At 35.3% G+C, this 16,668-nt stretch overlaps 1 protein-coding gene across 18 annotated transcripts in view; it reads right to left on the reverse strand.

Annotated features, from left to right (window-relative positions):
• Positions 1-16,668, reverse strand: part of SYNE1 (spectrin repeat containing nuclear envelope protein 1) — a gene marked incomplete at its 5' end in the record, with an annotated part of 301,622 nt that overhangs the window by 168,651 nt on the left and 116,303 nt on the right. For all 18 annotated transcript variants that reach the window (XM_080587961.1, XM_080587963.1, XM_080587967.1 and 15 more), the window contains 15 exons: positions 92-264; positions 946-1,237; positions 2,463-2,618; positions 3,678-3,883; positions 4,558-4,670; positions 5,435-5,642; positions 5,926-6,129; positions 7,331-7,432; positions 9,204-9,386; positions 10,157-10,315; positions 10,677-10,827; positions 13,279-13,458; positions 13,845-14,473; positions 14,770-14,923; positions 16,170-16,336. In XM_080587961.1, coding sequence (XP_080444087.1) covers positions 92-264; positions 946-1,237; positions 2,463-2,618; positions 3,678-3,883; positions 4,558-4,670; positions 5,435-5,642; positions 5,926-6,129; positions 7,331-7,432; positions 9,204-9,386; positions 10,157-10,315; positions 10,677-10,827; positions 13,279-13,458; positions 13,845-14,473; positions 14,770-14,923; positions 16,170-16,336 — 3,077 coding nt within the window. The remainder of the gene's footprint in view (positions 1-91; positions 265-945; positions 1,238-2,462; positions 2,619-3,677; positions 3,884-4,557; positions 4,671-5,434; positions 5,643-5,925; positions 6,130-7,330; positions 7,433-9,203; positions 9,387-10,156; positions 10,316-10,676; positions 10,828-13,278; positions 13,459-13,844; positions 14,474-14,769; positions 14,924-16,169; positions 16,337-16,668) is intronic.

The raw sequence follows: 16,668 nt of genomic DNA on the forward strand, positions 1-16,668 counted from the left end.
AATGGACTGGAATGAATGGTGTGCTGTAAGGTACCTCTTTTGTGGTAAGCAAAGATATGAGAGTTTGAGCTGTGTTTTCTAGTTAGTTTACCTCTGCCAATTCACTGATGTGCTAATGATGTCATTCCATACATCCTTCAGCGTTTGTAGCTCTGTATGTATCACCTTTTGTCCTTCCTCATTGCTGCTTCTAAGTGCTTGTTCTCCTTTGCCTATGGCCATGTTCAACTTAACTTCACCATCACCTTTGAGTAAGAGGATTTCCTGTGAGGCAAAATAAATCAAAATATTAAGTGAAATCTGCTGAGAGATGAAAGTTGTTATTCTTCCAGTAGAAGACACCATTTACCCTTGATAACCATACCATGTATGAATTCCTAGGCACCTGTTTTTGTTAGTGTCTGTACCTTGATATATGCAAGTAATCCAACAGTTTTCCCAAAAGCCATACAGGTATTTCTCTGCATTGGTCATCCTAAAATATTGCTCACATTGCAGTTCCTAAAATATTGCTCACATTGCAGTAGATAATGAATAGGTTAAGCACTGCACAGAAAGACAGAAACATACAGTGGGATCTCCTACAGTGATGACCTTCCTAATCTGTCCTTCTGTCCTTGAAGACCTATTGTAACAGATATGTCATAGAGTCTCCATGTGAACGATTCCAAGGCTTCCCCTCCATTAGAAAGATTTTTTTTTTTTTAACCTGAATACACATTTTCATAGTTGGTTATTCTTCATTAACTACAATACCTTGCATCTGTCTTCATTACACTTTATCTTATTTCTCACACTGCATCTCCCAATTTGTTAAGATCACTTTAAATTCAAATTCCCCTCCTTAATAACAGTATGAAGAATAAAATACAAAATTATTTCTTTTCCATTAATGTGGCCCTCACACAATGTTAATTGATGTATACTCTCCAGTTTTATCTTTACCTGAATTTGTGTCAGTCGTTTCTCTAGTGTGGCTTTGCTACCGACTGTGCTCTCTGATGACGCCAGTTTATCCTGAACCTCTTTCACCCATGACCACATGCTCTGCAATGCCTCCTCCAAAGTGAGATGCTCCTGGAGTGCAAGCTGACATGTTCTCAGCTTATCCTTGACTGTTTTGACCATGTTTTGATAATTGGTGAGATGCTGAGAGGCCAGGCGCACTTCCTTTCCTGCACCATGTCCTTCCTCATTTAAAACCTGTGCCATTTGGGACAGCTTATCAAAAGATTCCCTGAAAGAAAAATATTGAGACTGAAAATCAGTTTCAAAAAGCATATGACATTGTTATAGCAACTATGAGAAGTCATGAAGGGTGCTGACAATCATCTGCTCCACCAATGTTAATGTCTAACAGAAAAGCTAGCTGGGAGAGACTGAAAGGAAATATTAGCAGTATGTATTGACTAATATCTGTACTTGTGTACAGTGCCATTTCTTGCAGATTTTGATACTCCAAATTATCACACTGGAATCTTTGTGTTGCAGATTTAAATTAAAAGCTAACTTATTTTCTTTTTGGCTGTCAGGCACCCAGTTCTTTATAAACTGCTACCTTTTTTTTACCTGCCAAAACTTCTGAGCAGTTTATAGTCTTTGACACGTAGGAATGCATGATGGAAAAGTCAGGCCATTTGCCCAGCATTAGACACTAACTCTGGGGTTCAGTACAAGGCTCAGCAAAGGGAATTAAAACTCTGGCCTTATACAGCCTCAGTTAATCTACTACTGGATCACCTTTCCTGATAGCCTGTGATTAAAAGGAATTTATATAGACCAAAATGTCTTGCAACAGTCTCAAGAGGATAGATAGTGACTGTGTGTTTCTTTTTAGCATGCTGTGAGCCTTGAACAGCTGACTACTATTTCTGTTCAATCTTCACTAACCTAACAATAATAACAATAATAACAAAATTGAAAAGACACAATGTAGTAAAAAACAGCCATTACTTTGCCTGGATGATGATCCACTCACTGAGTCTAAAATCTAGAAATATTTGTCAGCCAATTTATTAGTAAATAATATTAATGTTATTCAATAATGTTATTTGGTCTCTTTATACAGTAAACTCTATAGGAAAGTAGAATCTGCTAACCCAGTTGGATCTAGGTGTCGTAGGACAGAAAACGAAAAAAAAAGAAAATTTTATAAATTGATATGATGATAAATGATGTTTTTACTATTGCTTTTACTAACAATGATATTTTTCAGGCTCCATTTATTAATGAACTAAGATACACTTTTCTTAATGAGAAATGTGTCTACATCAAATTTTGGAATTGTCTTGAAGTTCAAATTTCCTTAAAACTGGGAATATCTGGACTCAGTCTGTTTTTAGAGTATATTGCAACACTTTTCTCTGTCTTTCACAAGCACACTTTACCCAAACAGTTCAGTTTCAGTATTACTTTAACAGAGGAAAAAGTGAGAGCATTTTAGGAAAAGTGTTTCATACTACCTTGAAGTCAGTAACTCTTCCAGGAAGTTTTCCACTTTCTGCACCTCCTTTTTCTTCTCGGGAATAAGCTGTTTGCTCTCTCCTAATGCTTCTGTGCTTATTTTTTCTTCCATGTCATGTATCCACAGGCTGAGTTTCTTGTAGTGATCTTCAAAACTACAGAACAGATAAATATTTACTTAAAAAATATTTCTCAGGTGTAGTGAAGTTAGCAAGAAGTTAACTCAGTTCTTTCAATATCCAAAAGACCGGGAAGCAAAGCTAGGTATACGTTTCATTCTTAGCAAATAGGAGTTGTACACAAAACATAATTCCACGGTGACTACTAATCTAAAAATATTCAGCAACTCTCTAAAAATGTTCAGGAAAATCATGGGAACTACAGTGAGAGAAGAAGCCTTCAAAATTTAAAGTGGCAGTGCTTTTATTTATTACTAGACTCAATAAAGACAGAGCAAAAGAAATATTTTTTCCAAATCCTCATAATGATATTTTTAAGAGAAAAAAAATGGGTAGAAATTGATATTTACTCAGTATTGATACATACAATACCTGGAGTGTTGCGCTTTTAATTTCTCTGACAGAACATAAGTAGAATCTGGAGTGTTCAGAACTCAGCAAAACAGGCTCTAAGTTCCTATGTTTGCAAGCTTTTTACTTACATGAAGGCACACCAACCCACCTTGCTCTTTTATCATTATTGACACACCAACTTTGCTTTCAATTAGCAAGTTTTGAATCTAATTATACCTAAAAGCATTTGATCTCCTCAAATTCCAGCCCAAGGTGTTAATTTAAGAGTGTTTTCTTACTAGCTCTTTAGGAAATATGTACATCTGGAATAGGACAGGACGGGTGCCAGCTGTTCAGAAAGCACATACTATCTTCAAATGCCAGGGCAGAACTTGAAAATTCATCATACCTTTTCCTCCCAGGAAAGTGCATTTGAATTACTGAGACCCCAACTTCTGATCTGGGATCACATGAGCTACACAGTTCTTCCACATATATAATCCTGACACTTAAGCTAATACTCTCAGAGCTGGACCTGCTGGATTATTATTTTTATTATTAGTTTTTTGAAGAGAACTTCATTTTGTCTTAAATATTTCCAAAGAAAAGGAGCAAACAGGACTAGAGTAACTGGAAAGCATTTCAAATTGTGTCCTGTACTTCCACAGTCTGAACATTTCATGCAGTTTATCTTCAACTTACCTTCCAAGGTGTGAGGCACAAGCTTCCAGGGCCTGCTTATCATTTAGACACTGTTTGAAGAATTCATTGAAGTTCTGATTAGACTTTGCTATTTGCTCCTGAATATGGATCACAACTGGTTTGGGTAAGCAAGCATACAAACTTTCTCCTTCCTTGCAGGCAGCATCTAACTTGTTTTGTCCCTCACTAATAGAATCCAGCACAATCTGTGTGATGAAAGAATACAGTTTAAACATGCAAGACTTAATAAAGATAAGCAATATTTTGTATTAGAAGATGAGAACAATGTCTAGAAGTGGAAAAAAATCCAATGGATAGTTCAAATAAAATTTTATTAAATGATGCTATAATTCACAGAGCTTGATTTTCCTATCTGTTCCCAAGACAGCCCTGTCTTTCTCTGGATAGTTTATTGATGTCCCAAAGATGTTAGACATTTCAGTAATTATGGTTGCTTGCACTAGCTGTCTGCTCTGTTTGTGCTCTGTCCCAGGAAAAACGGACAAGATTTGATACCTCAGTGTAAATCTGAATGACTGACTAACCGTAAAAGAGAATAGGGGAAGGGAAGGGGAGGGGAGGGGAGGGCAGGGCAGGGCAGGGCAGGGCAGGGCAGGGGATTAAAAATCAGAAAAAAATAATAGTTCAGATACATCAACCTCTTAACCTTCCAGAAATTAAACTCTGATATTTCAGAACAGTGAATGTAAACTGTGTTTCCTTTACAGTACATGTAACTTTGTTGAACTAGTCTTACATTACCTTATTGGAAACAAAATCATATGCATGGTAGGTTCTACAAATTATTTTAGAGATATAATTTGGTACATGTAATTGTACTGTCAATTACTATTTTTTTTTTATTATTTTTTTACTATACCTGCAAATCATGTAGCTTTGCCTCTATAGCTTTGCTGTCTCCAGACCTGTCAGATGATGCTTTTACTGCAGCCTTCACATCAGAAAACCATTCCTGGAATTCTTGCATAGAATCTTAGTTAATAAAAAAAAATAGATAAGAGAATATATATGTATATATGTTTGTTTTTTTTTTTAAAAAGCAGCATTAACCACAATACTGTGCAGCTGTCTCCCACACTTCATTTATCCTTCGGAAACCATGTGTAATAGCTAACAGGATGAGCCTCACTGTCTTTAGTGACACTGGGTGATGAGATTCATTTCACAAAAAGTCAGATGTTTACACAGCAAACATCCAAATTTCAAGAGTCATACTAGGTTCCCCTTTATAGTCAATGGAAAGACAGACACTTCCAGGCTACTATTTATCCTAATTTGATGTTAGATAAACATCTAGATTAATATCTAAGATTAAAAAATGTCTACTTCTCTCCACTTATTTCCCAGAGAAACCAGGAACTACTCCAGATGAGGACTTTTGCATTATAAAGATTTCCATACGGTTAAATACATCTCTGAATAGCAAATACACAAAGTGTATTTATGCATTAGAGATGTATACTAAGGAAGAATCTGTGAGAATATGAGGCAGTAACATAGAAGTTGAAGAAAGGTGAGTTGCCATTCATGTACATTACATGTCTAAATTTGAATTCTGTTTTTGTAAAATGCATTGTTTCATAGCAGATGGTAAATGACCATTTGCTAACTTTCTGAAAGGCTCCATACAAAAATAAAGTTGTAATTGCAAGTGACATCACTGGAAACTCTGGCAGGCTCCAGAATGATTCATGGCTGTGGGCTAACGGTTCATATTAATGAGCCTGAAGACTCACAGAGGAAATGTTTTTCCAAGGACTCTTGCAAGCTGGCCTGCGTTCTGGAACAGAGCTGATTCACAGCCTCATATTTCTTTATTAATGAAGTGACAGTGCCACCAAGAGTTTCCAGCTCTACAGAATGGTACTTGCGACACAGTCCGTTGAGGTTCTCACGGGCTGAATCAATGCTGCTCTGCTGAAGCTGTAGGTCTTTTTGTGTTTCCTGAAAATGAAGTTATAACATAAATATGACATTTTAAAATAAACGAAAGAGCCCTCTATTTTCTCAAGCATTTCTGCTCCTCCCATACATTCCTTTATTCTACGGTCTACTGCAAGTCTAGACACAATCAAGGGAAGAAGCACTGGATCTGGACCATGCTTTCTGAACTTGCCAAGTGAAATGAATTCTTGAAACTAAAGATCCAGCAAATATATATGAAATATATAAAAAACAGAAGTTCACTGCATTAAAAAGAAATATATTCATTTTCTTCAGCACTGACCTTCACTTTATTTAGAGCTTCAGGATCTAGGTTATGTGCACAGCTTAAAAGCGTATCTTCCACTTTTGTTAACCAGTCTGTTGTCTGATCAATAAAATTCTGTAACTGCATCTTCTGAGTACTGAAATCTTTTAGTGTCTCTTTTGCTGTCTCAGACATTTCTTTGGCATGTTCCAGCTTTTGCCTTAAATCTGATTCTATAAACTAAAAGAAAAATGTTAACTTTAAAAATACTTAAAACATTTATTATGAAAACTGGAAATTTATTGAAAAAATGTAAGGTAGGAAAGTTATACACATTAAAAATTTACTCCATGACTAAATATGCTTTCATGAATAAAAAAATATCAGCCATTCAGGATCAAATCTTAGATATACAGTAATCCAAAGAAGGGATACTAACTTCTTAAAAGCCAGAATGCAAAATGTTATTATCTACTTCTGATAAATTAAACAGCTGATCTTTTATTTCTTTTAATAGTTTGCCATATATATATATACAACATGATCTAATTACTACTAGCTTTATACAATAAATATTGGTGATATTGGTGAGAAATAAGAGTACTGAGAATCTCACTGTAAAGCAGATTGAAGAAAACACAAAAAAAATGTTTAATCACAGCATTATATGAAATTATAGTAGATGCTAGTTGTATACATTTTACTAATAAAAGGTAAATCAAATAACTTATAATAGGATAATATCTACCACTGTTTTACTGTGGATATGGTGCACATTTTTATCGTATTTATCATATTCAGTATTTTGAAATAGGTGTCTGTTGGTTAGCCGGGATATACTGCAAAATAATATGCTCTAGGTTTTACACTGTAAGTGAATAGATATTAAATTTATTATAAAAATATGATTAAACATGAAGTTTTATTCTCTCACATAAAGGAAATAATTTCTGAGAACATAAGCATCACTACATAATTTGCACATCTTGATAATATAGGGTTCTTGATCAGTATCTGATTAGTAATTTAGGCTTATGTTTACAGTCGGTGCAAAATGTGGACAAGACCTGAATGTTAGATTAAGTTCACTTAAAATCTGATACCCGCGTTTGAAATAATTATTTACTGAGATACTTCCTTGCTGTGGAAATCAGAGAAGTCAGACTATCTTTAAAAATTTCTGACATGTTGAAAACTGATAAACTCACATATCAATTCCCCTTTAAAATCAAACATCAAAAATATTCATATTTTTGCTTTTGCATCTCTCCTAGAATGTAAAAATCTATGAAACTAACCAATAACAACAGTTCAAGAGCTCATCTTCAGTGCTCCTATTTTATCCTTATCTAGTAACAGTTAGTTCAGGACGCTAATTTGAGACTACTAAAGAATACTTATGGTTAAGCATAGTCTGTGATGAACAGTATCTTTATTTTACCTGAAGATCTGCAGGAGGCTCTTGACTATGAGTCAGTTCTTTGAGATCTGAAATTTTAGAGCTTAGCTGCTCCAGCTTCTGTTCTTTATCCTTGACTTGAGACTGTAGAAAAGATGTAGTTAAAGTTTCATAACAAACTACAAGAAGGTTTTAGAGCTTCAAAAGGATGCTTCATCAGTCAGAAAAATGAACAGCAATACAATGAGGTTTAGCAACTAGCAGCAAGCACAGTTCTGTCAGTTTCCTTCTCTAAAGCTCTCCCATTTCTTTTCCTTTATTAGAATCGGTTCAGATTTTTTTCCCTCCATTAAAATAACCAGACATATTTTTAGCATTTAAAATACAACAGCTTTAGTTTCCTAAAGTGGCTGAATAAAGATTGGAATGTCATTGTTTATTTGACTGGAAAAATCTACTGTGGTTGTTAGCTTCCACTAAGTAGCATGCAGAGCATAATAGATGTACTCTGTTTTTTATTACAAGGAAATGAGACCTCAGAAGAAAAATAGACAGAACTAAAAGTCACACTCAAAATGGAATTAAAAATGCTGTTATATATACGCTGACGCGTCAGGACCTTGTATTTATTGCAGTCATAGATATCCACATTATAAATAAATATTCTGTTTATTTTAAAAGTAACAGAAATATAAAAGAGAAAAATATAATTTGTATAATTGTAGTTTTGAAGTATTAGGCAACAATTTAGTGTTTGTACCACGTTACCCAGACTTTCATTCTGAAAAATTCAAACAGGTCACTCCAGTTAAATGATTGGACTGTGGATTTCAGAATTAAACAGCTACACTTCAGCACCATTCATGAATGGTACAAATTCAGGTGGCTTCAGAAGAATCCTCAAGGGGATGTTCTAGGAGTGTATAATATTAGCTAATATTAGCTAATTGAGAAAGAGACCAATGGTATGGACAATATACGGGACTTTTCTGTCCATGTGAAATGTGTCAGTGAACTGCCTTTCCTACTGACTTTGCAAAAGACAGTACAGAAAAAGTATTATGAACTATGCATTCTGTGACTGCAGATGTACCCACAGTCCTCATGGTTTCTGTTGTTTTGGCTCTCCTCAAATCAGGTAACACCTGTGGTTTGGGTTTAAATAGTAATGAAGTTAGGTGGTTTGACTGTCATGGTTGTCACAAAGACATTAGGTAGAGTTTGTCCTCAGCAAAATACTGAATTAGCACCATTTCATCTTCTATTGTACTTGTATACGTTCACTGTGCATCTTCATAAAGACATTATTTATTTCAAATGAAGTAGAATATGACTCATTCTATGGTTGACCTGCTGTACATTTTAAGCCAGTGGTGGCAGAATGCTTCCTGAACACTGATTATATTCCGAAATCTGTTTAATACTATTCAGAAAAGAAAGAGAGCATGTTACTGAACTTGTTATAACCTGACATTAAAATCTGCATTACAGTCCAACATAACTTTATTATACTGGCTGGAGAATCTATCTTTTAAGCTGAGATTTTAGAAGTTGCTCATTGCTTAACCTCAGGTGAGGTTGTCTAAATATTCCATGAGCTTCTACTGGACCATAGTTCAGTCCAATGTCCAAATTTTTGAAAGTTTTGTCCTTGCAAGAACACATGGTCACGTACTGCTAGAGTCAAAATGACTATGGCATTTAGATGGAGTAAGAGCTGTGCCATTCTTGTTTCTGTCAGAAGCAGACAGCTTCAAATATAGGCTGAAGTGTCATCAGCTAGCCACTGCATTTGTGATAGCATTGCTTGTGCAGGGGACACATTGGTCTACAGCAGTGCAGGTTTATCTATGTGCCTTATATCACTAGAGATTTTTGCCCAAAACATTTTTATTAACAATTTATGCGTAAGCACCTGAAAGTCTTTCAGGATGACCTCCATTCTCTGACTGTTACTCAAGTTGCCGATGCCTTCATTCAGTTGAGAAATACATTTATTACACCATCCATCCATTTCTTTTCCAATTTTCAGGATGTCATCCCATAAAGACACACTTACACTCAGACGGTCTATGTTGTCTTCAATCCTCTCTGACACCTTTTAAGAAAGGAGAACACATAAATACCATTCAAAAATTATTTTTAGATTTCTTTTAGATTTTGAAGCCAATTTTAAGACAAGTGCATCAAAAATAATTAGTTAGCCTAGGCAAAATAATTTTCCTCTTAGAGTTATGCAAAAGTTCTAAAATCTAATTTGAATTTAGTTTCCTAGATCATAAAATAAACAAAAATCATATGTTACTATTTCTAAAAAGTTGTATGTGTTTTGTTTGTTTGTTTGTTTATTTTACTGGGAAATCATTTCAGGTTCAAATAAAATTTGTTATTAAAAACAGCTACATTTATCTTTCTCATGTGATAAAAGAATTTGCTATCAAAGCAGTATAAATATGAAAATGAAAGATATTAATTTCTATATTATGTTTCTCTGTTATAATATCTCTCCCAATGTATTCACATCTTTAATGGTGTAACTTAATATAATGTAATTTACTGCTTTATTTATTTAGTAAAACTTACTGTCATGAAATAATACTGGCACACATTAGGCAAGAATCCAATCCAAATTTATATTCAGAAATGTGCACTGAGTAGATCTATAACAGTTACGTTCATACACTGTTATAAGATTTTTTGTGTAGCAAATTAATGTCATTGCTGTGCACTATCCCTATGATATCATATCGAATATCATATATTTTAGAGTAAACTTTACTAAAAAACTGCACATTCTAAGAAAATACTAGTACTTTAACCTTTGCTCAATTAAAAACTGTATTTTGTGTAAAAACACCAGATTCTTACATCTAGCCATTTGTCCACCGCAGAGTTCATATCTGTTTTCACCACAGTACAGTCACAGTTACGCATTCTTTTCAATTCTGCTAACAAATGTTTTCCTTTATTGGTGAAAGTATCCAGGTCTTTTTGTTTATCACTCAGGTCATTCTTGGCAGCTTCATGCTGTGGACGTAAATATTTGCTTGTTTAATGAAGACTCAATGAAAGAAAAAAAAAAAATCTAGTTCTTCAGGCACTCATCTCTAGGCCTGTGGTGTATATTATTCATTTGAAAATGTATTCATTAGATCCTAAAATGTTAAAATAGCAACAATCAAATACCCATTAATGGATTTTACAAGAAAGGCAGAAAGGACTATATTCTTTCCTCACCAGAATCAGAAGAATCTTGAATGTCAGTGTGTCAAGATTTGACAGTAAATTCAAGGAACTTGAAAGACAGCCCAATGGCACATTTCAAACAGAAAATCCTAACAAAATCAAAGATCATTTAAATCCTTCAAATGAAAATATATGTAATTACCTTCAATAAAGTTCTCTTGACATCTTCATGATCCTTCCAAATAGATTTGATCACAGAAGCATTGTCAGCACTGTCTATGACTTTCATTACTGTTGACCTCAAGCTCTGATATTCTTTCATCAGATCGATAAGAATACAGGACTGCTCCTTTCTGTAATGGTAAAAGTCTGTGTTAGCATAATTCATGTTTATGTTTATGAAGTAAAGTGAATGTAGTATAACAATTCAGCATGAGGGAATCAGAATGTAGTCCTAAACATATTTTGGGCAGTCAAGGAATTACTAATATTTAGCTCTCACAAATCACCGGGGGTCCATACATCACAAAGCACCTCACTGTACATCAAGGCAGTATATCAAACACCATCTCATCCATATCATATTGTGAAGCAAATGACTTTAGCAAAAGAAACACTAAAACTGGAATTCAAGTTTCTCACTTCCTAAGTTTAGCATCTTACTAACTAGAAACCACATTGTAATAATGTTGACAGTTGCAACTAATTTTTTAACCTCTTCCTTTAACATGGAATATTTCTTGGATAAGAAGAAGAAGAAGTAAAGGCTAAAGCAATGCAAGATAAGTCTAACTAATTTGTTCTCCAATTATCAGATGCAATCTTTTGTGTTTAAAACATTATATTCAACTCACCTGCTATTGTATCATTGTATTGAAAATAAAATAACCTGATGCTAAGAAAAGTTTTTTTTTTCTTTCTTTTTTTTTTTTTTTTTTTCCTTCCCTCTCTAGAAAAGCCTATTTCTGTTCAGGCAACAGACAGAAAAAAAGAATATATCCAATCCATTCTTGGTGTTTATGCTGAAGAAAGAGAGGTGAGATTAATATCATGGATACATTTAATTGTAGAACAGTGTTTACCATTGAAAGGAATTTGGGAAATATGACATTGCCAAGAAAGAGATGCAATTGCTTTAAGACCTGGCCCTTTTCTGAATGTTCCAAAGCACTCTCCAAAAATAATCGGGTTTGGGAGGGTCTAAAATTGTGTGTATGTGAGACAGAAAACAGTTCAAAATAAATTAGATTAATACTTTAAACAAAAATCAACATTATTTTTACTTTGGTAGGCAACCATGAGGTATGTCATAGTTTTGGCTGGGATAGAGTTAATTTTCTTTGTAGAGACACATATGATGTTATGTTTTGGATTTTTGATGAGAATAATACTGATAACACCTCACGGTTTTAGTTGCTGCAGGGCAGTGCTCACACACAGCCAAGGACTCTTCTGCTCCTTGTACTGCCTGCAGTGAAGAAACTGGGGGTGCACCAGGAGCTGGGAGGGGACACAGCCAGGACAGCTGTCCTGGGCTGGCCAGGGAGATATTCCACACTGTGCAGTGTCATGTTCAGCAATAAAAAGCTGGGGTAAAGAAGGAGGAAGGGGGGATGTTTGGAGTGATGGTGGTTGTCTTCCCAAGAAACCATTACAGGTGGTGAGCCCCACCCTCCTGGAAGTGGCTGAACACCTGCCTGCTGATGGGAAGCAGCTAATGGATTCCTTGTTTTGCCTTTCTTCTGCACCTGACTTTTGCTTTACCTGGTAAACTGTCTGTATCTCAGCCCATGAGTTTTTGCACTTTTACCTTTCCAATTATTTCCTCCATCCCGCCTGGGGAGGGTGAGTGAGAGTCTGGGTGGTGCTTGGAGGCCTGCTGGGTCTAAACCACATCCGGGTACCTGAGTATTTTTTAGTTCTAGGTATAGATACACCTACTGCATGTGACAACTGCACAACTGATTTACCCTCAATGACGCATCTATCAGAGGCAGCTATTTTAATAATACATGTTCTTCACTGCCAAAGTGGTGCTATCTAGTTTTTGGCACATCAATACAGAAATTACTTGGCTTACTATTATTAAGGACTTCTACAGGTAAGAAAAATGGGTTGTACCAACATGCCACATGAAATACAAATTAGTAGCAGTGCTAAAGAAAAAGAAGTGGTAAAGATTTTTTAACAAAGCCATTATTTTCATTGACTTAGTTCAAGTTTATATATCTCTTAAAAATACACTAGAAAAATAGAATGAATTCAGCTGGAAAAAAAATAAAAGTGAGAATGTAATCCATGTAGTTGTACAGAAATTTTGTGCAGACGAGATATAAGAGAGGGAAGGATATTTACAAATATATGTATCATCTCAATCAAGAAAAAAGGAACAATAGCACAGCATAAATCAAACTAAAAACATTTTTGATTACAAAATAAATACATATTTTTAATTATTGTGCCAGTAAATCAAATCAAATTTGGACATCACCAAATTGCATCCGTCCATTTAAGTATTAGTCAGGTTTGGAATTGTTCTGCCTCTGCCCTTAGACAAAAATCATTCATTGAGGATGATGTAATATTGAATGAATCTAGCACTTAATTTTACTATACAAATTTTAAAAAGAACATTTAAATAAGTTTTCTTTAAATATAAGAAAAGGCATCTAAGACAAAGAAAATGTTAAGACAAGTTTAATTAGATTCTTTATTTCTGTATTTCCTTTCTTTATCAACTTTCCTTTATATATGTAAGTGTATTTGATAATACACTTACATTGATAAATTTAAGATCTACTTACTTTTCATGTATAACTTTCTTGGTATCCTCCCACAGAGATTCTAAGTGGTTAATCTCTTTGTCAATTTCAGAAGCAAGTGTTACATCTTTTTGGGCTATTTGCTTTGCTTTGTCCATGAGCCACTGGAGTTCATGCTGGTGAGAACTCAATTCTTCATCCAACTGGTTAAAGACCCTCAATCTGCAAGTTAAAAGTCAGGTTACAAATTTACTTATCTTCCTTTTCATGCAAGGGAAACCTATGGTATATGGTATTTCTAATAACTGTTGGGAGTTTGGATTCATTTGAACAAAATAATTTTCTGTGACAAAGACTTTCTTCTCTGTTCTTTCAATATAAAAGATTTGAGAGACTTGCTAAATGTTCTGCTCATGTTTTCCCTACACCCAAACATCTCACTTCCAAAATTTGACTAAATAGATATATGGATTCACATGCCTTGCAAAATGGCAAGTAATGAGACACCCAGGCAGAAAACTCACACGTACCTCCAACTCATCATAAAAAGTCTAGGGACTGCAAGCAAATGAAGAGGTGCCAATCTCAAACATTTATATTGTTTTTACCTTTGCTGGAGGGCTTGCAGTGTTGCTTCTCGTAGGCCCTCCTTGTCAGCCTTTTCCTCAGTATCTTCAATACTCTTCAGCAGCTGTTCTTTATGTTCCATGAAGGATCTTCTCAAGGTTGCAAGAGCTTCTGCCTCACTCTGTTTTGTTCCCAGAAGATTTTGAACTGCCTCCAGTTCTAAGCACAGATTATCCACCACAGCCCTGCATGAAGTCCTCTGCTCAGAATTCCCATGTTTCAGGTGGTATTGGGCCTTAGTAAGTGAACCGTCCAAACTGACAGCAACGGATTCCAATTTGTTAAGAGATTGAATAACATCATGGAGTTCCTTCTCCAACAACTCTGATTTAGCTTTATCCATATTTCCGGTTTTCTCCACTGTCTGCCTGAGCTGGTGGAGCACTCCTGAAGAAGCACTATGGAGCCCCAGGAATACCTGCAGCTGATCCAGAGCCTCTTGTCTTTGGTTAGTTATTTGACTTGCCTCCTGGAAGATCTGAAAGCAATCTTCAGTCTTTCCTTGCAATGTCTGCTGGTCCTCTGGACAGCTGAAAGAACATAATTTATCTACATGTTCCTTCAGACTTCGGAATTGCTGCTTCTTACTTTCAATTTCCATTGAGTGGTTCTATTAGATAAAAAGAAAATATGAGAGCTGGGTTTCCTTTTCCAACCAAAAGTTCAGAAAACATTTTAGTGTTAAACTTATAATTAAAACAAGTACTATTGAGGTGATTTTAGTAAGAACAGTTTGGTGTTATGATTTTGTTTTAGGCTGGTCAAATGATTGAAATGTGTATGTGGCTGCAATAGAGTATTAATTTTCAAGCACAAGTAAATGACCTCCCGCTAGTTTTAGATGAGTATTTATCGGAATATACTGCACAATCTGTCTGCCTTTAATTTTGACATCCAAAAGTTTACCTTATTTTGAGATGCAGCCAGTACTTGATCAGCTGTGTTTATCTCTGAAGTGGCTTGTAGTTCAGCAAGAAACTGCTTAATCCAATCTGAAAAACTAAGTAGGAGCTCATCAAACTGTCCATGCTCAGCAACAAGAGATTGAAGGAGGTTGATCCTATAGGATGTCAAATGTAAATATGAAAGCACTTGACCTAAATTAATCATTTCCCATATTCAAACCCATAGCTGACTGGACAGCATTAAAATCACTGCCAGGTAGAAGGAAAGAAGGAAATGTAGATCTGTGTTACAAAAGTAATGACTGCTGTGTTGATTACTTAACTGGGAAGCACTACCTAAAAGTGTAAAATCTGGTCTTCCTTTATTCTACCATTCTGTTCATAACAACTATTAGAAGTCCCCCAAGCCACCAAGGTATGGCTTCTTCAACTTTTCTTCATAGTGGTAGACCCAGTAGAGAATGATATTGAAGCTAACTTTCAGTTCTGTTTATCCTATCTGCAACACTGCATATGAGGTAAATGTCTTATGAATGTAGGCAGAGGATGAGTAGCTAGCTGAATGCTCAACTTTCACGGAAGTAAGTGGGGCTGGAGTCAGAGGAACACAATTCAAAGAAAGAACATGTCCAGACGGGTATTCAGCATGTAGCAGACATAAGTTTCTAAACCCTTGCCTTAAAAAAGGCCTCGCCATTCATCCATTGCAAGACTTCTGTTTGAAATTTCTCTATGTGATTTTCAACATGAAAATTTACGTAGAAGCCTGTTACATTGTAAAATAATTGCATTGATAAAGAACCTAAAAAAAATGATGTCATTGACCAGGGTCTATTATTTAAGACACTTTACAAATAGAAAAATATGTACATTCGTCACCAAAACAAATGAAATCTAAATAATACCATACGACATGGTTTCGAAAAGGAGGCAATGTTCCTGAGTCTGATATTAGTCAGTAGCCCAACAATTGAGTATTTGTAGAATTGACAGCAAATGAAACATCCAAAGTGGGTTTAACAAGACAGTAGTGTAGCTTTGCACAAGGTAAAGCATAAGCTGAAGAAATGAAAAGCAGATATTACAGATTCCAGAAATAATTTAGGAAGTTACTTGAGAACATGTAATTGAGGAAACAAAACACTATATCCATTTCCGGCACCATACTCCTTGCAATAAATATCTTCTATCAAAGAAGCAGGAGAGTTTATGCCAAAAAGGCAACATGATAAATCTGTGGGATTCCCCACATCCCTGTCCTGGGAGCACAGTGTACAAGGCGACTCTTAAATCTTTGTTTTCCTAATGATAATAATGTAAAACTAGGTTTCAGGACTGGGATTCCTAATCGAGGTATTGGTTACTCTCATTCAACATGTAAAAAACATTCTGAGCACAAACCTTTTATCGACAGTTTGTGGTAAAGCTTTCCACCTTTCATCCACCTCTTTAAATTTATCTTTTATTGCTTTCACACACTCTTTGGAAGCTGTTGGGAACAGTGACTCATTTAACTGCAACAGGCTCGCATAGATTGAAGCATGAGACTCAAAATCTGCTCTCAAATCCTGGGAAAACAATGGAATGTGCAGAATTTAGATTAAATATGACATCACATTACGTCAAATAACAATAAATCATAAAAAAATCAACTAAATCTTTCCAATACACCACTTTGAAAAAAGCGAATGAGCTCCAAATAACTTGGAGGAACTGAGATCCATTAGGACACAAGGTTACTCAGTATCTCTCAGACAGCTAAAGCTGCCACTGTATTTCAGGAAGGATTCATCAAAACTGTTTTCCTTTCTCTCTCCCAGGACAAAGTGTGACCTTTCCATACATCTCTACTGTCTGCTAAAAATGGCTAAAATCAAGAGTAAGTTTTGCAACATATTTT

Source organism: Anser brachyrhynchus (genome assembly GCF_964034855.1).
Source record: "Anser brachyrhynchus genome assembly, chromosome: 3".
Taxonomy (NCBI): Eukaryota; Metazoa; Chordata; class Aves; order Anseriformes; family Anatidae; genus Anser; species Anser brachyrhynchus.